Below are 25,204 nucleotides of genomic sequence, written 5' to 3' on the forward strand. Positions count from 1 at the left end.
CTGCTCCCTGCGCAGGAGTCCAGCCCATCCCAGGGCTGGGAGTGTCCCTCCGCTCTGCTACCCCCCCATCGCAGAGCCGCCCAGAAGATGCTCCTGGCAGGGGGACACCAGCTCTCATCCACCCGGAGAGAGGGGGTGGGCCAAGACAGGAAGACACACCCAGAGAGGGAGGCGGGCAGTGCACACAACTCACACAGGCATGGTCTCTACCACCCGGGGCGCACATGTGGGCACACTCGGAGATGGAAACACTGTCATTCCTACCACACATACACACATGCATGCGCACACACATACAAATGCTCAGACGTGTGCACACTCAGACAGGGAGACCCCAACCAACCCTCAGCCCACCCTCTCTCCCAGCACACTTACACTTACACACACACACACACACACATGGGCCCACACAGACAGATGCATATGGTGCTTCATGGACACACACAGACCTGCACACGCACAGCAGCCACCCACACTCCATCAGCCTAGGGTGGGGGCAGTTTTGCAACCCATCTGGAGCCCAGACCCAGCTGGGCTGTCCCTGAGTCTGGGTGTGGGGTGGGGCTGGGGCATCAGTCCCTGGAGAGAGCTCATCTCTGTGGTCCCCACCCAGCAAGGATGACACCTGCCACACCCCACAGGGAGGTCCTGCCATCCTGAACCAAGACCAGAACCAGTACAGGCTCTGCTGGCTCCGATCTCCTTGACTGTCTGCTCAGCCACCTCCAGTCAGTGGGTGCCACAGGACAGCCTGGGCAGCTCTGCCCCTTGCCAGGAGTTTGACCTCGGGGAATAATTCCAATTTCATATGCCCCTGAAAACAAATCTAAGATAGGTGCTACTGCCCCATCTTCCAGACCTAGAAACTGAGGCTCCAAGAGTAAGAGCATTGGGCATTTCTCTCAAAGACCACGCCCTTTCACAAACTCTAGGAGCCCACAGTGTCCTGGTCTTCCTTCTCTCCCTGTGCCAAGGTGTTCTGAGGTGCTCACCTGAGCAGACCTAGGTGGCCTGCTCCTCCCACTCTGCACCATCCCCCAGGCCACTCCCAGCACCTCCATGGCAACCTCCACACTCTTGCTTCTCTGACCTCCCTGTCCAGCCCACACCTTCCTGGGCTTCTGACCTTATTATCCAGCTGGACATCACTGGGTCACCATGTTGCCCAACACCAGGGAATGCCATTCACGCAATACATACATTCCCAAACATTCCCCCCAAATCTCAAGGGGTCCCATAAGACACACTGAAAAGTCAGCCCATAAGGCTGAGCGCACTGTCTTCCCCAGGACTCTCCCTGCATCAGAGTTCTCAGGGGAAGAGCCCTGTCTGCCCAAGTGCCCAACCAGAATCAGACATCATTTGATCCTCATTCCTTATGTCCAACCTACAACCAAGTCTCAATGACTCTAGAGCCAAAATATATGTGTGAAACTATCCTTTCCCCTCCAGCCCCACTGCCCTCCCTTGTCCCTTCTCGTGTGAGTCACCACCAGCACCTCTGGCCTGGCCACTGGCCCTCTCCCATTGTTGTCCCTTCTGATCTACCTGCCTCCCTATCACTGGTCATCCTTCTATCTCTGAGCTCTGGCCATGCTAAATTGCTTTTTGTTCTGGAACCCAAATGATCCCTTGACTCTGGATCTCTGATCAAGCCATTCCCTCTGTCTGAATTCTTTCCTTTCCCAGTGACAACTCACCCTTTAAGGCTTGGCTGAGACAGCACCCCCACCCCCACCCCAGGCACCTTCCCTGAGTCCTCAAGCCCAAGATGTGTGCAGCTGTGTCATTCGATTCTCCTCCATTCATTACATCTCTGATCTAAAATTGCCCATTAACTCATCTCTGTCCCCCTCAAACCTCTTAGTTCCTTCAGAGCAGAGACTGTGCCTGTGCTGCTCTCCGGCAGCCCCAGTGATTGGTATGAGACCTGGCACATAGCAGGTGCTCACGAAATCTTCCATGGATGAACGGATGGATGAGTGGGCACAGGACCTGTGCTGCCACTTTGCATATCTCTTCTCATTCACTGCTCACGAGGTGTGCCAGCCAGGAAAGCAAGGTTACAGAGGTTGAAAACTTGTGCAAGGTCACACGACTGGAAAATAGTAGAGGATAAATTCAAACAGAAGTCTGTATGCCTTCCAGGGCCTCCTTTCCACCATCCCAGCCCGCCTTGCCACCATCCCAGCCTGCCTTGCCACCATCCCAGCCTGCCTTGCCAGGCCATTTTCCTGCTCCGACTCTATTTTCTCATCTGTACAATGGGAACAAAAATTACACCTAACCCAGGATCTGACACAGACATGCTCTCAGTTAATATCTGTGCCTTCTCTTCCAACTCTAGCTTTTTGGGGACAGAATATCCCCAGACCAGAAACTTCCCGCAAGGCACATGTTCACAGAAACAGGTGGAGAGTCCACCCAGGCACATCTCCAGCATCCAGAACTCAGTAGGCGCTTAACCAATGTGTGTTGAGCAGATAGGCGTCCGTGAATGCTGACACAGATGCAGACACAAAGTCACAATGGGCTCAGGCACAGGGACCCCCGCCTCCGCGATCCTTGCCAATTATCTGCCTCCGCCGCCGCTCTCCTGCTAGCCCAAGGCGCGGGAAATATTTAAAACAATTTTATTCATGAAAATATGCTGTACAATGCACTCTACACGGCCTCGACACGGCACACACGCACACGCTGACGGCACGGCCACGGTACACTGCCTACGATATGCGCCGGGGACACCGCGCCCACAGCCCGCCCCGACCGGACACTTATAAATATGGGAGAGAGGAGCCAGGACTGGCACGGAGAAAGGGGTGATGGGTTGGGGAGTGGATCCAGAGCTGAGGCTAGCTGGAGAGGCTGAAACCAGTACTGGGGGACGGGCAGGGGTGGAAGGGCAGAGGGACTTCGACCGGGAGGGGAGAAACAAGGGCAGGCGAGGATGAGTGGGAAGGGCTGAACCGTGGGGGTGGAGGTCGGAGGGTGGTTCAGGACTTGAAGGACAGCTCAAGGTGAACAGCCGATAGGTGAGTGTGGGTGTGTTTTCAGGAGAGGGGTTCCTGGCTTGGGGTGGGTGACGCAAAGACCAGTGGGAAAGTGTCAATAGGGAATCAGCCCCGACTTTGGGTGGGCGATTAGTCACGCGAGAGCCCTACCAATGATACTGAGGATTCGGAGACGCCCCCCTGTCGCATCTCCCAGTCTGCTTCCCAGACCAGCGCGTCCCACCTCATTCCTCCCCATTCCCACTCAGCCGGGAACCCAGCATCCACCCCGCAGGCTTCCCGTCTTTGGGAGGAGGCAGAGCTGGCCTCTGGGGCTTGGGCAGGAATAGCAGGGTGCTCCAGCGCCTGCCTACCACTTCCCTCAGCGGTCAGCTTCTGCGGGCTGTCTCTAGCTGGGTTGGGGCTGCCTCCTGGATCCCCCCGTGGAGCGGAAATGGGAATGGGGACCCGGGGATCAGGATGGGAAGACAGAGGCCCCTGGGGGGGTGGGGTGCGGGGCAGGGCACCTGGGGCGCGCGGCAGGCGGCCCTCAGCCTGGCACCCAGCTCTGGTTGGGGGGCGGGGCTCCGGCCAGGCCGGGCGGCGGCGGCGGCAGGGCCGAGTCGAAGTTGAAGTCCATTTCGTCGCTGTCCATGAAGTCGTTGAGGATGATGGACTCGACGTCGCACTCGAGGCTCCCGCTGAACATGTCGAGGTCCAGGTCGGCCGGGAAGCGGTCGGGCGCGGCACCCAGCGGCCCGGCGGCGGCGGCGGCGTACGGCCCGGGCAGCGCGTCTAGCAGGAGGCCGCCGGGGGGTCCCCCGAAGACGGCCGCGTGTCCCGGCGGCGCCAGACCCGTCGCGCCCGCCTCGCCGGGCAGCGTCATAAGGCTGATGGGGTGGGCTAAGGCACTGCGCGAGGGCGCCGGCGGCGCGTACGGGGCCACCCCTTTGCCAGGGTAGGTGCCGGCAGCGCCCGCCAGCGCCAGCTCCCCGGGTGCACCAAGCACGGGGCCGGGCCTGGGCGCCGGTGGCGGCGGCGGCAACAGCGCGGGCAGCGCCCCGGGGCGGTAGGGCGCGGCGGCCGGCGGGAAGCTGGCCTGCTTGTTCTCCTGGATGGTCTGCATGGGCAGGCGGCGCAGAGCGCCTAGCGCCGGCGGCCCGAAGCCCCCGCCCCCGCCGTAGGCACCGCCCTTGCAGCCGCCGAAGTAGGCGGGCGTCCCGGAGCGGGCCCGCGGCCCGTACGCGTCCTGCGAGCCGTCCAGCAGCCCCTCGGGCAGCCCTGCGCTGCCGCCGCCGCCGCCGTGCAGGCCCAGCGGGCCCCCCAGCTCAGCCAGGCGGGGCAGCTCCCCCGGGCAGCGCGCACCCAGCGCGGGCGATAGCGCGCTCGCCGGGCTCGGGTACATAAGCGGCGACGACGGCGCCAGGGCCTCCAGGGCCTCGTCGTCTTCCAGTTCAGCTGCCTCCCCGAGCAGGGGTCTCCCACCGCCGCGGAAGTCGGCCCACGCCTCGTAGTCGTCGCTGGCGTGCGAGGCTGGGCTCGTGGCCCACTTGGCCGCGGCAGGCATGGGCCCTGGGGCTGGCGCGCCCGGGGGGCTGTCGTCTGGGCTTCGCTCTGGTGCCTGCAGCTGCTTCTTCTTGCTCGCTTTGCCCTTGATGCGCAGGAATTTGGCCCCGTTGTCCATGGACACGGCCCTGCGCCGCGGGGTCTTGCCCGTCTTTCCGCCCTCGGGGTTCAGCATCCACCAGGAACTCTTGCCTGTGCCCTCGTTCTGCACGCGGATAAACCGGGTGTGCAGAGACAGGTTGTGCCGGATGGAGTTCTGTGGCCAGAGACAAGGACAGGGGTGGAGGAGTGGGCAGTGAGGGGATAAATGATGGGAAGAGGAGTGGGAGAAAATCGAGGAGAGGAGGAGAGAAGGCGAAAAGAAACGCCAAAAAGCAGAAGGGGAGGAAAGAGGGAAGATGAAAGGGTACAGCGGGGAAGAAGGGGGAACAGGTGTAAGTACCAGGTAGGACAAACTCAGAATATCCATCCCCCACCCCAGAACCGCCCCACCCTCCCTGTTCGCAGCCCGCACAGGCACTGTCTGTAGGATGGGGCCGGAGCTTTGGGTCTAGTCTTGCCAGGGAGGCTACTCTTGAGGAGCCGCCTGCAGCAGGGGAGCAAGACCCCTCTCCCCAACTCAGCCAAGCTCTGCCCGGGGCTAGCCAGGCTGCTAGGGCCCCCCAACAGATTATGTAAGGGCTCATGCCGCTGCGGCTCATTTGTCCGCCCCCCCCCCCCGCCCCCAGCCTGGCGTGGCGCCAGGAGCCCGAAAACCCAGGGCTCCAGAAATCAATCTCGCGGTGACTGATTAAGCCCTGTTTAGAACTAATTGCTCTTTCGTGTGTGGGGAGAATAAATTACCTGCTTTAATTTCGTGTCTTTAAAATGCAACTGCAGGTAGAGAAGACTGTTAACCCTTTGCTGGGAGGGTCTGGCCAGGATAAGCAGAATCGGCTGGGTGTCCCCAAGGTGGGCAGAGGCCCACATTTTCTCCCCAATTCTCGGAGCTTCTGCGAACTCCACTCCGATCCCAGGACACCCCTCAAAGCACATCCATCAGCCGTGGAGACCTCAAACCCCACAGCTGCTCAGTACCCACCTTCAGGTCAGCCCAGTTCCTTTCCCTCCCCACCCACCTGATGCAAAGTAGCTTTGCCCTCAAGCCCCTTCCTGCACAAAATCCCCACAAAGCAGGTGACATCATGCCCATTTACAGACAAGAAGACTGAGGCTCAGAGAGATGAAGTGGCTTGCCTTAGGCCACAAAGCTCTCCTGCTGTCTCTGGTCCTTCCTCGGGCTTCACCTTAGCCACACCTACACATATCTTCTTGTAAATTTCTGTTGGGCTCCATATCACTGCCTACTTTTGCCAGGCCTGGCCTGGGGAGAGAGGGAGGCAGGGGAGTCCACAGCTCCACTGACCTGGCTCCTCACAGAGAACATGGAGGACTAGAACTACTGCAGAGCCTACCACGCCCCACCTCTGGGGCCTCCCTGCTGGAGGCCTGGACTCCCTGGCTCTGGCACTGTTGTGGAAATAGCAGGGGTTTGGGTATCTGAAGGGCTGGGCAGGATGCCTGGCTCTTTTCAGCCACCTAGCTATGTGACCATGGCTGTTGACTCAATCTCTAGGAGTGCATACCTCGGTGAGCTGCTCTGAAAAAAATGGGCAACATACAGTAACCACCTCGGAAAGCTGTTAGATCATTACCTGAGATAATGTGCGTGCTAAGTGTTTGGTGTTCATAAATGTTGGTCAAATCCCTCACTCTGGCCAGAAGACCTCACTTCTTAGATCACTCCACAGACTTACTCCTTCTCTACAATTCTTAATATCAGGCCCTGAGTGTACCTGCGCTGGGCACAAACAACTCTGGGGAGCTGGCATTACCCCATCTCCTGTACCAGGGAATGGAGGCCCAGAGGCATGATGTAACTTGCCCACGGTCCCACAGGCACCACTCCAGGTCTGCCCAGCATACGGACCTGCTCTCATCCCCCCAGCCCCAGAACCTCTGATCCGTCCAGGCTCTCCCTGCTGCCTCCTTCCCACCTGACTGCAGAAGGAGGGGTCCTCTCTGCTGCCCAGGGCGCCCACTTGCCCCTCACCCCCAGCACCAGGCACGCACCTGACTTCTTCAGGGCCCCAGGCTCCTTATCTCTGGCACTTTCTGGTCTTGGGAGACAACAGCTGGGGCCCCAAGGCCCCTCCCAGCATTGCCCTGCCTGGCTCCTCCTGGGGCCCTGAGAGGAGGGGAGCCGGACCCCCAGGGAGTGGTGCTCCCTGGAGTAGAAACCCCCCTTTCCTGCTCCCGCCCCTGCACCTGGCTCCCCAGCCCCTCCCCAACACCTGTGTTCAGGGACCTCTGAGGCCTCAGTTCTCAACCCCTGTGGGACTAACTGCCTAGCCAGAGGCTCCACCTCGCAGCCCCTCCAGCTGGAGGTCAGTCAGGCCACACCTCTTTATCCATGTCACTATGTGCCAGCCCGGTTCTGAGTGCTGGAGGGTGGGAGGAGAAGGAAGGATGTCACCAAGTAGGGCATCTCCTGAGTACCTACCGGGTCAGCCCTGGTATTGGGAGTATTTTATCCCATTCTCAGTACTTTATGATCATTCTGTCAGTGTTCATATAACTCAGGGACTGTGACCCCTATCTCAAGATGTTCTAGGGAAATAGCAACCCACTCCAGTATTCCTGCCTGGAGAATCCCACACACAGAGGAGCCTGGCAGGCTACAGTCCATGGGGTCGCAAAGAGTCGGACATGACTTGATGACTAAACCACCAACCATCTCAAGGTGAGGTGACTGAGAGAGATTACGTAAGTTGTCAAGATCATACAGTTTTAAGTGGCAGAGCCAGGCACTGATTTCAGGTTAGACTCACTCTGAGTCTAAAGGACCTCACATTCCACCATGGGAGAGAGAACAAGTCAGAGAATTTCCAAAGAATCTTAGGAAACCAGTCCTCCATTTCTTCTCAAACTTTCCATGATGTAATCAACCCTAGAAGCTGGTAGCATGGGAAGCTGGGGGCATGTTAAAAGGTCAAAATTCTCTAAGAGTCTTGCGTTTCCTTTTTAGAATTCAAGGGAATCTTGGCTTGTATTCCACGAGACTTCCAAATTTTCTGAATATCAATACAAATGTTTTAGATCACCGTCAAGAACACACATTCCAGGCCTATGAAGGTCTCTATCCTTCCCCACTCTGTTCCTTGCCCAGCCAGGTACCCCTAAGCCCCAGCCTGAAACCACAGCTGGTTGGACCCAGAGAGAAAAAAGGACTTGCCCTGCATCACCCAGGACCTGGTGGCAGAGCTGGGATTCGAGCCCAGGCCTCCTGACCTGCAGCTTGGTGCTCCTCCCTGTCCTCCAGCAAGCCTGATCTGGGGCCACTCCCTCTTCCTCTCTGGGCCTGTTTCCCTCCCCAGAAATTGATGAGATGGGCCATGCACTCTAGGCACCTTTGCAGTTGACAACGAAAAGTTCTTGGAATTGTTCAGGCCAGGGGTTTTCAAACTTTTTTAAGTAGTGGAACTCTTGTAGTAAATGGAATCTAACACAAAACATGAGTGTTCCGCACTCAAGCCACTGGGGCTGGGGTGGGGGTAACCTGGAACCTTTTCTGCTCAGCACCCTCCCTTGGCACTCTCACAGAAAATGGCCCTTGGCGAGGAATTCTGCAGGCCACCTGGATGGGGTTGACGCTTAGTAAGGTGCCATTCTTTGCCCAAGGTCACCCAGGGAGGTGGCCCAGAGCTAGGTGAGGACTTAGGCCTTGGTCTGCTGAGCAGGGCTCTTCACCAGGTGTGCACCAGGGCTGTGCCCCAGGAGGCCAGGCCAGGCCCTGCAGCTCATTCTGGCTCCTCAGGGCCCAGCCACCTGGTACCCATCAGAGCTCCCGGCCAAGATCCTGTGGCAAGCACTGATCACATCTCACCCACACAAGGCCTCCTGGGAGGCCAGAGGCCACGGAGGAGGTGAGGGAGGGGGGGCAGGGAGACGCCTCTGCCAGGTAGCAGTAACCAGGGTTCCCTCTCAGAGTTGCCTAGCAACCCGCCACCACAGCCAAGGCCCCGGCATGCCCAGGCTCCCCTGGTGCCCAAGCTGGGCTTCTGGGGCCTCACACCTCCCACACCTTCATGCAGGCCTGGTGCAGTTTCCAGGATGGGACCTCCCTGACTTGGTGCCTCAGCGAGACTATCGGGGGTGGGGGCAGAGGGAAGGGACAGGGGGTTACATCCCAGCCCCTCCTACTGTCGTGCAGAACCTGGGTGAGAGGCCAGCCTGCTGGGGCCTCAGTCACCAGGGCGAGGAGGCTGGTGCAGGACAAAGAGCAGGGCTCTGGTGTTGGATCCAGATTCCAGTCTTGGCTCTGACACCCACAAGCAGTTGAGCTGCACGCTTTGAACCTCCAGTTCCTCAAACAGGCTACCTGCCTCCACCCTTGTTTCCCTTGAGCCTTCCACCAGGCAGCAGCCGGAGGGATCCTATAAATAACCCAGATCACGGTCCAGTCCTGCCCAGAACACTCATATGCCCCCATCTCACTCAGAGTAAAGAACAAAGGCCTTACCATAGCCCACCAGCCCCTCTGTGACCTCCTAGGCTCCTCTCCTGACACTGTCCTGCTTGATCCCTCCCATTCTTCAAACCTTCCAGGAACCTGCCAGGTACCATCCCACCTTGCCCAGATGCCCATGTCCATCTCTCAGCTCCACAAAGTCTCTGTTGAGATGCCACCTACGCAATGAGACCTATCCTGTCCGCTCTTAACAGATGTTCCTCTGCCTTGCCGTTTCTTGGCTCCCTAACCCTGCTCTGAGTTTTTCTAAAACAATTAGCACTTTCTAAAGTACTGTATAATTTCTTTATATTATGTTCATTAATTTGTTATCTGGGTTCCCTTATTTTAGAATCCAAGTTCCATGAAGCATTTCTGTCCCTTTCTTTTTCTTACCAGACCCCATGTGTTTGGTGTATGCCAGGCGTTTCATAAATGTTTGTTGAGTGAATGAATGAGAGACAGCAAAGGAGGGTAACATAGTCTTGCAGGGAGAATTAATGAGATTGGCAGAGTGACTTGCACAGAATAGGGGCTGCTCCAAACTGAGAGAACACAGGACAGAATGGGAGGCAAGCAGGGGTAGAGAAAGGCAGGAGCATCCTGGGCCACAGAAGGAAGCACAGAGAGGAGGAAGGGCTTCGGTGAGAGGGAAAGTAGGGCTCCCAGGGTGAACAAAGCAGCTGCCCACCCTGGCCCCCTACCTGCTCACTCCTGCTGCCCGAACAGATCTGGGTAACCCAGGGCTTGCTGCGGCCAAGGTCTCTAGCAGCCTGGACCATCTGAGCCAGAAGATGCTCCAGGAGCCCCCAGGGGAACAGAATAACCTCATCCTTGCTGATGGTGCCTCCCCCATGGACAGGGTCTGAGCTGTTTGGTGGCGGCAGCTCATCCATCCAACGGGACACCCTCATCTATTCCCAGGACACCCTTCGCCCACGAGCAGTAATGCATTCATCTGACAACACAACCCCATTTATCCAGCACACCAGTCCCATTTATCCAGCAAGTACAACCTCATTTGCTAACAGCACTCCATTCACCTGACGGGCCCCCTCATTTATCCAGCAGGACACCCTCATTTATCCTCCAAGTCGGAGGCTCTCCTTCCTCCTGTGGTGTGGCTGTGTTCTCTGATGGTGCAACCCGCCTGATCCAGCAGGACGTCATCTCTCCTACAAGTACACTTCATCCCCTGATACTGCAACCTCATTTATCTAATAATGCAGCCTCACCTTGCCTCCAAGTACCACCTCATTCCTTGACAGTACAACCTCGTTTATCTTCCAGCTCAACCTCATTTCTCCTCCCAGCACAGCTTCATTCCCTGATAGCTCAACCTCATCCAATCTTACTTCTCCAGCCAGAGCCCAGCAGATCTCAGGGCTGGGGAGTGGGGGGGAAAGAGGAGGGGTTTGGAGCAAGAAGAAGGGTCCCACCATTTGCTGTCCCTGGCCTATGGAGGGCTGCCTGGCACTATGACTATATCCAATCTTCCCAGGCCCCTGGACTTTGAGTTCTAGGTTGCATGGTCCAGCCAGTGCTCCACCATTGCCCCCCACCTCCTGTTTGGTCCCCTTGATGGCTAAAGAGAATCCACAGGATGGATTTTTTTTTTCCAGCTCTCCAGCAAGGAAAAAACTCCACCTGATTAGATTTGTAGCATTTGCTGGTTTCTGTGGCATGGATATTCCCATCGTAGCCAATTTTAAGCTGGCAGCATGATGTCACTGAGCGCAGAACTGGGAAGAAGTTCTCCCTGATCAGCTCTCACGAGCCAGTGCAAGCCCACTCTCACACACCACTGGCACACACTCACATACCAAGGCGGGAGAAGGGCACCACCTACCACGTGCCAGACCTAAGCTAGGTTCTTCAGATACATTTCTTCTGTGAATTCTAAAAACCATCCAAACTGTGGATTCAGTTCAGTTCAGGCACTCAGTCATGCCGACTCTTTGCAACCCCATGAATCGCAGCATGCCAGGCCTCCCTGTCCATCACCAACTCCCAGAATTCACTCAGACTCACATCCATCGAGTTGGTGATGCCATCCAGCCATCTCATCCTGTCATTCCCTTCTCCTCCTGCCCCCAATCCCTCCCAGCATCAGAGTCCTTTCCAATGAGTCAACTCTTCGCATGAAGTGGCCAAAGTATTGGAGTTTCAGCTTTAGCATCATTCCTTCCAAATAACACCCAGGACTGAGCTCCTTTAGAATGGACTGGTTGGATCTCTTTGCAGTCCAAGGGACTCTCAAGAGTCTTTCTCCAACACCACTGTGGGTAGGTAATGCTATTTTATGAAGTAGGGGTGGAGAGGGGAACTAAGGCTCAAGTAGGTTAAATGACTCCTGAGACCACAAAGCTGGGAAGTGATGGAGCTAGGTCTGGGTCTCAGGGCTCTTGTATTCCAAAGCCAAGGTTCTTCTCACTCACATCCCTAATGAGGTGGGGAACGCTGCCCTGCTACCCACCTCAGTGGCCATCCCTGCCTTGATTCTCAAGCCCAAGCTTCCTGGCTTTCATCAGAGACAGGAGACCCAAGTGTTATGCTGCCCACCCATAACAAGCCCTGTGCTACCCACTGGCCTCTAGTACTGAGGGGATCCCAGGACTCTCCCAGTTCAGTCCTGGATCTTGTGTCCATCCATCCAACCTAAACCAGGTATGGTTGCCTCTCCAGGTTCCATTGCTGTCCAAGGTTCTGCCTGGCCCTGCCCTCAGGAAGCTGGCCCCACCTACCCAATGGGGATGTGACCCAGCTCCTCCCTTTGGTGCCTCCCAGAGCAGAGATCACCTGTGGGGCTGCATGAGTGCTCTGATTCCCTCTGTGACTCCTGTTTCCTCTCTCCTTCCTTCCTTCCCTCCCTTCCTGCATGAAGAAGTACTGAGGGCTAGAATTGGAATCCCAGCCTCATCCATGTGACCTTGAGCATCTCCTGTAAAAGACAGTAACTATCCCAACATCCATGGGAAAGGGAGTGAGGCCGGGAAGGGCATGACATCCCACATCTTATGGAGTCCCTATCTCAGGCCCAGGAGCAACCCTTGTACCACCCTAAATCCCCCACCCACCTCTGACCCAGGAACACACCTGACTCAGAGAGAGCCACAAAACCGGGGGTTGGGGGTGGGGAATCTAGGTAAGGAGGAGGGTCACTTGCTCTGCTGCTTGGAGTACTCAGTCCAGACAGACTTCCTGGGAGAAGGAGTGACCTAGATGACCTCAGGGCCCTGAGGCCACATGCAAACCCTTGGTACTAGGGTCTGCAGGGAAGGAGGGGTGGAAGGGCAGGCAGGAGCATCAGAGCCACAGGTGTTGACAGGTGAATGGCTTGGAGTCATTAGTGGAACAGAAGTGGGCAGCCAGGGGCCAGGAGGAACCAAATAGCCAAAGCAAGGCAGGAGGTCAAGAGACAGGCCCTGGCATCCCCCACCCCTGCCACCCCAGAGACAACAGAGCCCACACACTCAGCCTGGACAGCAAACAAGCCAACAGCAGAAGTCCCAGCTCACCCCTACTCAAAGACCCAGGGCTCCTCATCCTCCAGACTGACAATCAAGGGCCTCTGATGCTCTCTAGCCTCGTCACCTCCATTGCTTACACCCACCTGGAACTCCAGCCACCCTGGATATCTCACATTTCCTGCCTTTGCACACTGTTCCCTGTGCCCTTCTCTCTTTCTCTGTGCACCTGGGTCCTGCTCTATCAAGGCGAGCTTTGTGGTGTCTTTCCCCTCTGCAAGCCCCCAAAATAACTATTCCCTCCCCATTTCTACTGAAAAAATCTACCTGTGCACTAGAGTGTAATTGTGGATGAGTCTGCCTCCCAACTTGAACTTTGTGGGCAATCCTTGGCTCACGGTAAGTCAATACATAGGTTGGAACTTTCAGCAGCCATGAACCACTCAGGCCTGGCAACTTTGCCATTTCTGTTCCGCCAAACCTCAGGCTGAAGTTCCAGGTATTGGCTCCTCCTCCTCCTGGTTTTTCCTCCAGTTCCTGGTGCCTCTGCCACCTCCCTACTCTCTGCTGACTCCTCCGGAGACTTCAACAAGTGGAGAAGGAAAGACACTACGATTTGCTGAGCATTCACACACACGCTGGCACTCAACAGTTTAAGTCTTACTGAGTATCTGTAACAAACCTCTGAGTTAGTTTATTATTCTGATTTTACAGAGGAGAAACTGAGGCTTCAGGGAACAATTGACCTGCTCCAGGGGATAAGTGTTGCGGCAGGAATTCACACCAGGGTCTGTGCTCTTCCGCCTACCCTGAGACACCTCTAGGCGAGCCTAGGCCAGACAGAAACTCTCCTGGGGAAAGGGCGCCAGGAACTGCCACGCTGGCTCAGCAACCCCTGCACAGATCTCCTCTCTCTTCCAGGATTAAAGGGGATCCCCAGTTGCCAAGCCATTCAGGCCCCTCCGAGCCCCTCCTCATTCTGATCCCCTCCCTCACTCTGCTGGCAGCACCTCCCACACCCCTGCCCCAGGCCTTGGGAGCAGCTGCAGTGACCTCACCCGGCCCTGCCCTGAGCCCAGCTCTGGGGAGGGCTTAGCAGCTGTGCCCCAGCCCTGCAGGCGGGTGGGGGGCAGGGGGTGGAAAGGAAGAGTGGGCATGGTGCCAAGAGAACCATCTGCTCTCCCAGGGGCATGGCCACCCGCACAGACACTGGCCTCACCCCCAGGGGCTGCCCTTGGCCCTCTGTCCCCATGCCAAGGGGCTCCAGGAGGCCTGAGCAGCCCACCCAGACTGGGGCACCAGCCCTCATCTGCCATCTGTCTTCTCCCGGAGCCTGAGAGGTCCTTGCAGGGCACATTGGAGCATGAATGTCCGCTGGAAAATGAACAAGTGCTTGGGGTAAGTTCTAGGGGGCAGAGGCCAGAGGCCAGGGCTGGGTGTGCTGAGCGCTGCCCGCCCAGCCCCAGTCTTGTCAAGCCAAGAGCAGGCAATCCCCTGGGGGATGAGGGCCTCCATCCCCTCACATCTGCTCAGCTGGCAGGTGCCGCTGGCAGAGGGCAAGCCCCTTCCCCCACAGCCCCAGCTCAGGTTACAAAAGGAGGCAAGGCCAGCTGAGGACAGGGGGAGGGGACAGGAGGGGTGGAGGAGGCCTCACAGCTTCCCAGGGTATTGGGGGAGGGGAGCTTGGATCCCTAGATGGGACTTAGAGCCAGAGAGGGAAGGACCATGCCCAAGGTCACACAGCCTGCCAGTGGGCAAAGAGGAGCCAGCATCTAGGGGCAGGCAGTGCTGAGTTCAAGGATAACCTTGGGTAAATCACTGCCCTCATTTGTAAAAGCACGGGGCCTGAAACCTGCCTGCTTGCCCTCAAGGCCTCAGGGAAAGCTCTGTAGGCTAGAGAGCAGCATATGGAACCTCCTGATTCCCTCACACCCCAGGGACAGAAAGGGAGGGACTAGAAGAAGTCTTGCCCCCACCCCCAACACACACAAGTCAGTGTCTCTCAGGGATCAGGGCCCAGGACCCCCACCCTACCCAGGGCATGGACAGTTATCTCCTTTCCTTTGCCAGAGCGATGAACAACAATAACAGTATTTGCTCAGATTTCACTGGGGACTTTACATGTAACTCTCCTCAGATGTAATTCTCACAGCAAAGTTTGGACATGTCTTATCATCTCATTTTGCAGAAGGGGAAACTGAGGCTTGGATGCTCAAGGCTACACAGGGTGAGTGGCAAAACTAGGACTGCTCCTCCCTGCTTGCCTCAAGACTCTTACCCGCACTCTGTCTTACCTCTGAGATCCTCGACGCACCAAAGGGTGCTGCCTGGCACTTCAGGCCTGGGATCTTGGGGCCTCTACTCTTTCTCAGATTCATCTTCTATCCTGGATCGCAGTATGAAGTCCACAGTGGCCCCTGAGCCAGTCTCTTCCCCTGCCCCAACCCTCCATACCATCCTTTCTGCCCATGTCATCCCTCATCCCCCACAGCTTGGAGTGCCAACTTCTTGGTGTGGCATTCAAGGCCACTCACTCACCAGCCAGCCCCTGCTTGCTTCTCCAGCCTCAAGTGCTGCTGGGCTCTGGCTAACATAGCCAGACCCTGTGAGGCTCCCAAAGAATCCTGACTGAGGGTTTAACTTTTTTGCCTCATTCTTTTCCCTCACCTCCAAATACCCACAGCGAATTATCTGTCCCTCCATCATGACCCTGGGTCATTTTTATCCTCATCTTATTTCCCCAGCTGGACCTGCAGGCATTTTGAGGGCAGAGAGCCAGTCCAGTTCCTCTGAGCAGCGCTGCACAGTGGGTGCCCAGTGGGTGTAGGCCTGGATTAAAGTGAGTGGAGGAAGCAGCCATCAGCCCCGGGGCCTGCAGATGGAGAGGGGGCCGATGTCAGCTCCCTCCCTCTGGGAGCTCTGGGTTGCAGAAAGGGAGTCAGGATCCCAGAGCCAACCCCCAGGCTGGAAGCCTCAGGGCCAAACTCCAAGGGAAATCAGAGAGACAATGTTGCGGGTGGAGGCCAGCCTGCACTAGCCTGGACAGAGCACTGGGTTAGGGAGGAATGGCCCAGGGGAGTTTCATCTCTGTCACTGCCAGTGGGATACTATGAGAGCCTACTTTGTGTCTCTCAGCCTCACTTTCCTCATTTGCAAACTGGGGACAGTAGCGGTACCAGCTTCACAGTTTGCTATGAAAATTAAATGGGAGCACGCCTGTCACGGCCCATGGTGGCTGCATCTCCAGCTGGAAGAGTTCTGTGTGTGGCTGAAGCAAAGGTCAGAAGACAGGGCTGAGTGATGTGGCTCAAGAGGTTGACTGGGGGCAGGAGGCCAAGACCTGGAGTGGCTAAGGCCCCAGAACTGGTCCCTGTAAGAACAGCACACGTGGTCTCACCTCCCCCACCAGACAGGGAGCTAGCAGAGAGCAGGGACTGCGACTTTCCGGTTCCTCACGGGCCAGCGCCAAAGAGGTCTGCCGAGGATTCACGCCATGACCGTTCCCCTCCCTCCTGCAGCCAAACGCTCTGTGGCGGAGCACAGGAGACACGGAGGGCGGAGGGCGGGTGAATGGATTCTGGGGGGTGGGGGGTGGTGGGAGTGGTTTCAGTCCCTTGAAGCTGACTGCATGGGGCTCAACTCCTGGAGGACCCAGAAAGAGTGAGGAAGAGAGGTGTGGGCTCAATCTGGGCAGCCTGCTTGGAGGAGAAGGTGGTCCACCCTGGGAACAGAAGACAGGAGGGACAAGCAGGAGTCAAGGAAGATACCATCGAAGGCATCAGTTCAGAATCTGACCTGTCACCAGACGGACCTGTTAAAATACAGATTTCAAAGCTCACCCGCTGACAGTCTGATAAGAGGGTCTGAGACGGGGCTGCAGACTGTACTATAAAAGCTTGTAGGTGACTCAGATCACCAGCCAGCTCCGCCAACACCTAAGGACTTAAGGCAGGATTCTCAGAAAGACACATTGGGTTTCAGAATCACCTAGTAGGTAGGTTTTTGTTCAAACTACCCAAGCACCTGCCTAGTTTCTGAAGGGTGTCCCCAGGGATCAGCCCCTGAGAGTCGACAGCAGTCTTGGCGAGCAGTTGACAATGGCAGTGGTCTGGGTTGGCAACTCCAGTGTCAGGTATAAAGATGGCAGTGTGGGATCGATCAGAGGCAGCAGGGGCAAACAGGAGAGAGGGCGGGGCCTGGACACGGCCAGCAGAGGGCCCAGGGGCCCGATCAGAGCAGTTTGGGCTCGGTTGGCTCCCAAGGGAACTGAGTAGCCCTGGAGGGTTCTGGAGTGAGCATGAGTGAGCCCTGGGGCAGGAGGACTCATTGGGATGTGGGCTGACACTGCACCGGCATTGGGAGATGGTGACACATGGTAGAAACAGACAGGTCTGCATCTGAACCCAGGCTCAGCCTCGTTTCAGCTGTGCTGCCTTGGCAAGAGACTTGCCTTAGAAGAGACTTCGTCTTTTCCTCAATTTCCTCAGCTGCAAAATGGGGCTATTATCACATACCTGGCAGGACCCAGGGAGGATGAAATGGGAAGATTTATGTGAAGTGCCCAACTGACTGCCTAGCACCCGGGAGTTAATTCTCTTAATTCTTGTTCCCCTTCCCACAAGAGGCACCCCTCTTAGAGACCAGAAAGGTTTCTCTGCAAAGACGGAGGCCCTGGGTGGGGGGAGGGTGTGGGAGGCCCCTCCCCCACAAGCCACCTGGCCCCCCTCCCACCTCCACATATGGGTTAGGGGGTGGGGAGAGGCAGCAAACAGCCAAACCCTCCCAAACAGGAGTTGGTTTCCATGGTAACGAGGGTGCCAGGAGGAAGGGGGGCGCTCCAGATCCAGCTGTCCCCCCTGAGCGCCCTACCCGGGCCCCAGAGCCTCTGCTGATGCCCACCTAACACCCTGGACCCCCATCTGCCTGCTCTGGGGGGACAGCTGGGACCGCCACGAGCACTCCCTTCACTGTGCTCAGAGTACGTCTGCCACCTGGGTACCGCCAGGGGCAGGGTAGGCAGCCCCAAGCAGGAGCCCCCAGTTCAAGTCCATCCACACTGCTACTCACCTGCGTCCAGCCACGAGAAGCCCCATCAGTACTCTGCGCCCCCAGGCCCAACTACCCATCATGGCTCTTAGAACGAGAGGGTTTATCCAGTTACAGCTCCCAAAAGGGCCAGAGACTGGGTGAGTTAAGGCCCTTTGGCTATGGATGAGAACACAGAGGACCAGAACAGGAGAGAGCTTTGCTCCAGTTCAACACACTCGAGATGACGGTCCTCTACAGGGGCTGTCCCCACCCCTCACCCACTCCCAACTCCACAGCTCCAACAGACCCTGAGGGGCTGAGCTAGGGCACCTGGCACAATGCTCCAGAGAGATGGGCCATGGCCAGAGAGAAGGAAGAAAGGCCTAACCACCCAAAGGCCTGTCTAGTGACAGAATGGGCAGTGCTGGAGGCTGCAAGCTCCCAGCACCTCGGAGTGTGTGAGAAAGGGAGTAATCTAGGAAGGAGCCTTGACAGCAGGTGATGGGCTCCATGACTCCCCAACTCTCCTGGAGACGGAAGTCAGACTTGGACGTGATAGGAGGAGGCACCAACGTGAACCTGTTTCTCGGGGACACATCCACAAGATGGTAGGCAGGCCACAGGCTCAGATAGGGAAGGGGTGCTGAGGAGTCAGCTGCGAGGTAAGGGAGACAGTGGCGGCGGGGCGGGGGGGGGGGGGGGGGGGGGGGCGGGGCTCTCCCTGCTACAGCCATACCCTAGAAGCCCTCACCCACACTCGAAGCCTTCGACTACACCTGCACTCCTCACAAGACACAGAGGGGCTTCCAAAGCTCTTTGGACCCCATTTAGCGGCCACCACCAGCCACCACTCAAAAGATAAGAGAAGGTGGGCTGCTAGAAACAAGCTTGCCCCCTTTCCAAATCCCTCCCCACCCCAGCCCTAATGGCACAGGAGGAAACACGTGAGTTTGGGGTGTATAAGGGGGTTCAGTTCTCAGGTCTGCCAGTTCTTAGGGAGGTGATCCTAAGACAAGTCTTCTCCACCTGGGAAAGTGGGATGCTAATACCAGCCTGGACCGGAGGGCGCTTGCTCCCCAGCCCTCTGAGCCCTTCCCCTTCTCTGGCAGAGCCCCTCCACTCCACTCAGTTCTGAAGCTGGGTCCTCAGGGCCTGCAGACAGGGGAGCCCCAACCCGCAGAAAGTGGGGGCTGGGGGGGGGTACTGAACTTTCGAACCTGCACACCCCCCTCCCCGCGCCGTTCATTACCTTAACAGGAGTTAAAAATAACCGTCTCATCTCTTTAAATTAGTCTGTCTGCAATTACCGCCTGGCACGGCGCTGCCCGCCATCGTCCCGCTGGAGCGGCGCCAGGTGGCAGGCGGGGGCCCTCACCCTGTCTGTCGGTCTGTCTGTCTGCCTCCGGGTCCGCCCCTCCTTCTCCCCTCAGAGGTGCAGCTACCCCAGGGGCCTCCTGGTGGCCCTGCCTCTCGAGCTCCCCAAGTTGCTGGGGAGGGGCGGCCCGGGGGGCCACGCACACGGCTGGCAGAAGTGAGGGGGCCTTCGTTGAACAGAGGACTGGGAGGGGATGGGGGGGGGGGCGCGGTAGCGGGGGAGGGGCGCCGGGAGGCCCGGGAAGCCGGAAGGGCCCGCCGCGCGCCAGCGCTCGTGGGTGGGTGTGAGCAGGTGGCCGTGGGAGTCTGCCGGGCGTGCCAGCAACTGTGCCAGGAGCGGCTGGCACGGGCTCGTGCCCAGGAGGCGGGCAGCTGCCAGCCCCCCGCTCGTGCAGCGCGGGGGGTGAGGACACCCCCCAACCCGGGCTCACACCGCCTCCTCCCACACCCCCACCAGCCCTCGGGGCTGGGGATCCCCGGAGGACAAAGGAGGAGGAGGGAGCCCTGCTGGAACGGGCTGCGGGGAGGAGAGAAGGGGGAGCCCTGCAAGCAAACCACTGCTCAGCCGGGCTGTCGCAGGACCCTCCTCCTGGCCTCAGGGAGCAGCCCCTCCCTTCTATACCCCACCCCACCTAGGACCTACTGGCCAGCCTGGGCGGGATGGGGGGTAGGGCACCACCCCTCCTGATCCCACCCCACAACAGCCAAGCTGCTCCAGGCACTGAGGGAGAAGGGAAGTCCCCCTCCACGGGGCTCCTTCCCACCCATCCTGGGGACAGGAATGGGAGGCACCCAGGTCTGGCCTGAAAGCTCCCAGGGGAGCTGGCAGCCAGGAAACACAAAAGCAGGCAGAACAACTCCAGGGGTGCTAAGTGGAAGGAGCACCAAGATCCAGAGTAGCCTGGAAGGCTTCCTGGAGGAGTCCAGCACTAGGGAAGGAGGGGCTAGAGTGTCAGAGGAAGTGGGAGACCCTACTTGGATGGTAAGGGACAGGGAGGCCTGGCACGCTACAGTCCATGGGGGTAGCAAAGAGTGGACATGACTTAGCGACTGAACAACAATAACAACCTGGATGTGGGACAGCCACACTTCCGGACCCTGTAGAGGGAGGGAGACTTCCTGTCCAAGCCCTCGGCCCCGGACCTGGAGACCCTATGCCCTGATGGCAACTCTTCCAGCCTCTCCGGCACCAAGCCCAGTCTCTCTTCGGGCTTCAGCCTGCTGGGTGCCTTGCGCCTGCTGATGATCTTGCCTCCTCCAATTCCTCTCTGCAACACCTCTGAACTGTCATCCCACATCCCTGGTTGGGCCACAGGGCAAAAGTCAAGCCCTTCCTGATCTGGCCCACTCGGCCTTTCCCATGACACAGCCCTGCCCCCTCCAGGAGCCCTTAGTTCCAGCCTGGCACGCCCAACAGTCTCCCAAACCCAGCGTATGAATTCCACCTCCCTGTCTTTGCATACACAGTCAATATCCCTTGGAAATCTTTCCCCCAATTCTACCCGCCTTCCCCACCCAGTGAAGACAGACCAGACTGCCACCCAGTGAAGACAGACCAGATCGAGTGCCATATTCTCTGGGAGGGCTTGCCTGGCTCCCCAGGGGATCTCCCTGCTTTCACCACACCCCTGTCCCCCAGCCCTGTCCCCCCCAGTCCCCACCCCCCAGCCCTTCCTGCCTGTAAAACGCAGGGCTTGGGTAGCCCTGATGCATCCTGAAGGTAGGTCCAATGCCTCCCCCACTGGTCCCCCCACTCTATCTATCACAGGGTTCAGTACACGGCAGGGGCTGAAGGGCAACACTTATGTGGGGGAGGGGAGGGAAGAAGGAACAATGGGTCCCTGGCCCCAACCCTGGCACCTGAGGTGTCCCATAGGCTCTGTAACCAGAGGGTGGCTGGGAGTTGGGAATGGCCCCTCCACCCAGCCCCTGGAGGGACTGACTGGAAATGGGGGAACAGGTGGTGGGAGGGGCGGGAATGAGAGGGGAAAGAGGCTCCCTGGGGAGCTGGATGCAGGTGGGATAGAAGGAGGACAGCCATTGAGGGGATGAGACGGGAAAGGCCAGAGGTCTTTCTGAACAGCCCTCCTCCGCTGCTGTGGGGGTCTCTGCCAGGGTCTAGGTGAGGAGCCCAAGCCTGAGGACCCCTCACCAATGCCCCAGCCCAGGGCAAGCCTTCCTGAGCCCAGGCACAGGGAGAAGCAGTGTGTCCCCAGCAGTGTGGTGCAGAGGAACCCGCATCCAACGGGCAGGCGGGAGGCCTGGGCCATCATCCAGGGCCTGCCGCTCACTGATGACCTAAGAAGAGTCCCATTCCCTGCCAGGGCCTCAGTCTAACAGTCTGCAAAATGAACTCATGGGACTATATTATCTCCAAGTACCTTCCCAATCCCATTCTCAGATTTAGATCCATCCCTGTTTGAAAGTTGCCGGTGTCCCCCTGCCACACCCAGGGCAAGCAGGACACTATTCCAGAGGCTCTGGGTCCCTGGAGGGAGACACACAGAGATTGGAATCCAGCTTTCCCATCTACTGACTGTGACCTTGGGCAGTTTGCTTCTCCACTCTGTGCCTCAGGGCCCAGTTCTGTAAGTAGTGACAGTAAAACCCACCTCAGGCAGTGCAGAGGGCATTAAAGGTGACACCTGGCACAGATGCCTAAAGCTGCCTGGCAGAGGGCTTGGCCCTGAGAGCCTCAGTGCACTGTAGTTTTTTCCCAGGTTCAAGCCTCATGTTCCCTCTTGCCATCTTCCCCATCATCCCTAACCCTTCAACTCCAATTGGAGCTCCGCCTCCTGCAGGAAGCCCTCCTGGCTTGCTCTGACTCACAGTATCCTCCCTGGTCTCAGCACCCTCTGCACTATCCACTCACTCCTTTACTCTTTTACCAGACATGCACTGGTAGCTCCTGGTGCCAGGCTCTATGCTTGGTGCCATGGGCACAGAGATTGATCTAACCACTGCCACTGTTTTCCAAAGAGGGTGGGGAAGGGAAATGAGACAGGACACAAAAGACTAAGACTTATGACAGGTAGGGAGAGGACCTGAGCTAGCGAAAAGGGGTTAGGAAAGGCTTCCTGGAAGAGGTGTCTGAACTCTGCCCTTGAGGACAGGAACTATCCACAAGGAGAAGCGGAGGGTGGGACAGTGCAGGGGAGGGAGGTGGGAGCAAAGCACAGGACCCACTTAGGAGGAACAAGTGTTCTGCTGGGGGCTGAGCCCAGGGGGACCAGCTAGAGGATGGAGAGAAAGACTCAGGCCTGCTACTCCAGGCTGCATCCCCACCCTGTAGTGGCCAGAGAGACAGAGGAGCTGCCAGCATAAAGGCTGAGAGCCATGGGCTCCCAGGTCAACTCCCAGGTCAACACAGCCACCGGGCATCTCGTGCTGTTCATGTCCACAAGCCTCCCCTCCTCCACTGGCACACCTCCTTCCCCTGACACTGCCTACCACCACCAGCCACAGCCCTTGCCCTCCATTTAGGCATGTCTCCCTCATAGAGACCCCCTCTTCCACAGGGAGCCTGACAGCTTACAGGCCCTAGGCATGGCCTGACCACCCCTACCCCCCAGCCTCCTCTCCTCCAAAGGCATTGACTATCCCCATTCCCCAACAAGTTAGCCAGGGGAGGATCTGGAGGCCACAATCCAGTCAAGACCCCGTCCTCTCCCAAGATGGCTCCCCCCTTTCCAGTGGTTGGTACTGAGGCCTCCCTGGGGTGCCCCTCCCCCTTCCCCCACCCCCAAATGCATCTGGGCTCAGAAAATCAGGGAAGTGGGAGACAGACAGCCTGGGGTGGGCACAGACAGATCCCCAGGTCTCAACACCCTGCCCTCACACCAGCAGGGGTCATCACCAGCCCACCATGCTGATCCAGGCAAGGGGGGGACAGCAGCTGCCCCATGGAGAACTCAGATCACCTGACCAGTTCCCCACCTTAGACTGGCTGGTGCCCTAGGGTGAACTCCTGGCACTACAGAAAGAACTGTGGGCCTAGGGTCGCATTCCTCACCCTGAGGCCAGCTTCAGGGAGGGCAGTGGGAAAGATTTGGGAGGAAAGCAGCCACCGGCCCGGTCATTATTTCAGCTCTTTAAGGAGGGTGCCCTGGTGGAGAGGGTAAAACAAGAGTAACAGAAAGCAAACTCGGGAGGTAACAGAGGGGTCCCCAGTGTCTGAGGCCTGAGAATAGGCTCTTCTGCTATGCCCCCAAGGATGGGGTGAGGGTATCCCTCGGGGGTGCCTCAAAGTGGCAGTCCCTTGTCACCCTACCAGACCTCCCACCCTGCATCCAGAGCATGCACACAGCTGCTCCCAGCACGCCCCCGCCTGTCTGCCGGCCGGCCCCACGCCCTGGGCACACACTCTGTGACCCCTGGGGGTGCCCCAGGGTTTCCCTCCAGACCAACTACCGGGTGCCCAGGGACATCCAGCAGCCCTTGGAAGCCCCAGCCAACGGCTCTATCACCCCTCCCAGCCGGACGCCCCCACCTTCCAGCCGGCCGAGCTGTTGCTGTCGCCTTTATCCTTGAAGTAGGGCACGTAACGGACCATCCAGTCGTAGATCTGCGAGAGCGTGAGCCGCTTGTCCGGGGCGCTCTCGATGGCTTTGGTGATGAGGTCGGCGTAGGACAGGTTCCCCCACGCGTTCCGCCGAGAGCTCTTCGCTTTCCGCAGCGGTCCGACCTCCGCGCCCAGCGGCGGCGCTGGGGCCATCGGCGGGGCCGTGGCCCGGCGCTCCGGCCCGCAGTCCTCGGCGCTCTCGGCCACCCCCGAACCCAGCGCTCCGTCCTCGTCGCCGACCAAGTCGGGCTGCGGCAGGGGCCAGGTACACGAGCGCGGCCGGCTCTGCGGCGCGAAGTCCGGGTCCACGTCCACCTGATGCGCTCGCAGCTTCGCAGCCATGGTCCCGCCCGGCTTGGGAGAGGAGGGGAGGGGGGCTCCGCGGAGGGTGGGCGGGCGGCTCCGGGATCTGCGCGCCCCGGGGAGGCCCGCGGGAGGGGTCCCTGGCGGCGCCGGCTCAACCGCGGGGCGCCATGGGCCAGGTCGCGGAGACAGGGGGCTGGACGCGCTGAAAAGCCCGAAGGGAGGAAAAGAGGGGGGCAGTGAGAGAGCGGCGGCCCCGGAGCCCAACGGGCACACACCTCGCCCAGCCCCGCTTCTAGCACCTGCCGCCTGCTTGTGCCTGCAGCCACCACCGCCACCGTCGCTGCCGCCGCTCCCCCGGCGCCGACCCCGCACGCTGGCCCCGCTCTCCCGGGAGGAAGCCGGACTGCACCATGCCGGAGCCCGAGCCCTTGCCGGAGCCCGCGCCGCCGCCGCCGCCCCGTGAATGCCGCCGCCGCCGCCGCTCCGGCTCCAGCGCCAGCTCCCGCGCCTGCCGCGCTCAGCGCCGGCTGCACCTCGGATGGGCGGGGGACGGGGAGGGGGGCGGGTCCGGCGCGGGAGAGGGCGGGGCGTGCCCGCCCGCGGCCGCGGAATCCTCAGGCGGGCCGGGTGCCCCGCCTGCGGGCTGGAGGCGGAGGCGCGGGGCTCCCGGCCGGGGGCGACCCCGCCGCAGCCCCTGCATGCAACAGCGCCGCCTACGGAGCAGGGAAGACAAGGCAGGCGCGACCCCGCCCCCTGCTTTGCTCTAGGGGAGGGGGCGCGGGGGCGGGGCCCGGGCACTCTCATTGGTCCGAAGCAGGGCTGTCCCGCCCACGGACTCGGCTGGATCCCTCCCCTGAGCGCGTCAGCGGGTTATTGTTACAACCCGGGGTTTCCCGGGGCAACAGGGATGAGGCGGGGCTCAGAGCACATGGCCCCGCCTTCTATTCCCGGGAGGAATGCCCCGCCCTCTGTTTCTAGACCCTTGGTATTTCCAAATCTTCGTTCCAGAAACCTGGTGGGGTGGATGATGGAGTTCTTCTGTTCTTTGTGCCCCGGGCTGGGGAAAAGGAGAGGGTCAAGAACACCTGGGTTCTGGGTCAGGCTTGGCCACAATTTTGGCTTCTCCATCTGCAAGTTGTTTTTCGTAGGCATTCAGAGTGCCTGGTTTAACGTGTAGTAGAATCAACCTGGAGAGCTTGTTGAAACGTTTTACTGGGCCCCAGCCAGATTACTGGGTTGCGGCTTGAGACTTTGCATTTCTGACAAGGTCCCAGGTGATGCACCCGGGACCACACTTTGCAAACCACTCTTTTAGAGTCTGTTGCAGGCTGTTGCCAGGGTTGTTGGAACAAACACTTGCCTC

General features: G+C 58.8%; 1 protein-coding gene across 1 annotated transcript; it reads right to left on the reverse strand.

Moving 5' to 3' along the window:
- Positions 1–2,617: 2,617 nt before the first annotated feature.
- On the reverse strand, positions 2,618–24,366 carry FOXO6 (forkhead box O6). Its single transcript, XM_061412322.1, has 2 exons — positions 23,464–24,366; positions 2,618–4,812 (listed from the first exon to the last, which is right to left on the reverse strand). Exons 1-2 carry the CDS (start codon positions 23,875–23,877, stop codon positions 3,541–3,543), a joined length of 1,686 nt encoding a protein of 561 aa, XP_061268306.1. The 5' UTR covers positions 23,878–24,366; the 3' UTR covers positions 2,618–3,540.
- Positions 24,367–25,204: the final 838 nt, after the last annotated feature.

This window comes from Bos javanicus, chromosome 3 (assembly GCF_032452875.1).
Source record: "Bos javanicus breed banteng chromosome 3, ARS-OSU_banteng_1.0, whole genome shotgun sequence".
NCBI lineage: Eukaryota > Metazoa > Chordata > Mammalia > Artiodactyla > Bovidae > Bos > Bos javanicus.

Excerpts from the sequence above, each read along its gene's own strand:
- FOXO6 (XM_061412322.1), bottom strand. The coding sequence starts at position 23,877 with ATGGCTGCGAAGCTGCGAGCGCATCAGGTGGACGTGGACCCGGACTTC. Across the intron at positions 4,813-23,463 it reads ACAGCTCGGCCGGCTGGAAG|AACTCCATCCGGCACAACCT; the intron begins GTGGGGGCGTCC and ends CTCTGGCCACAG.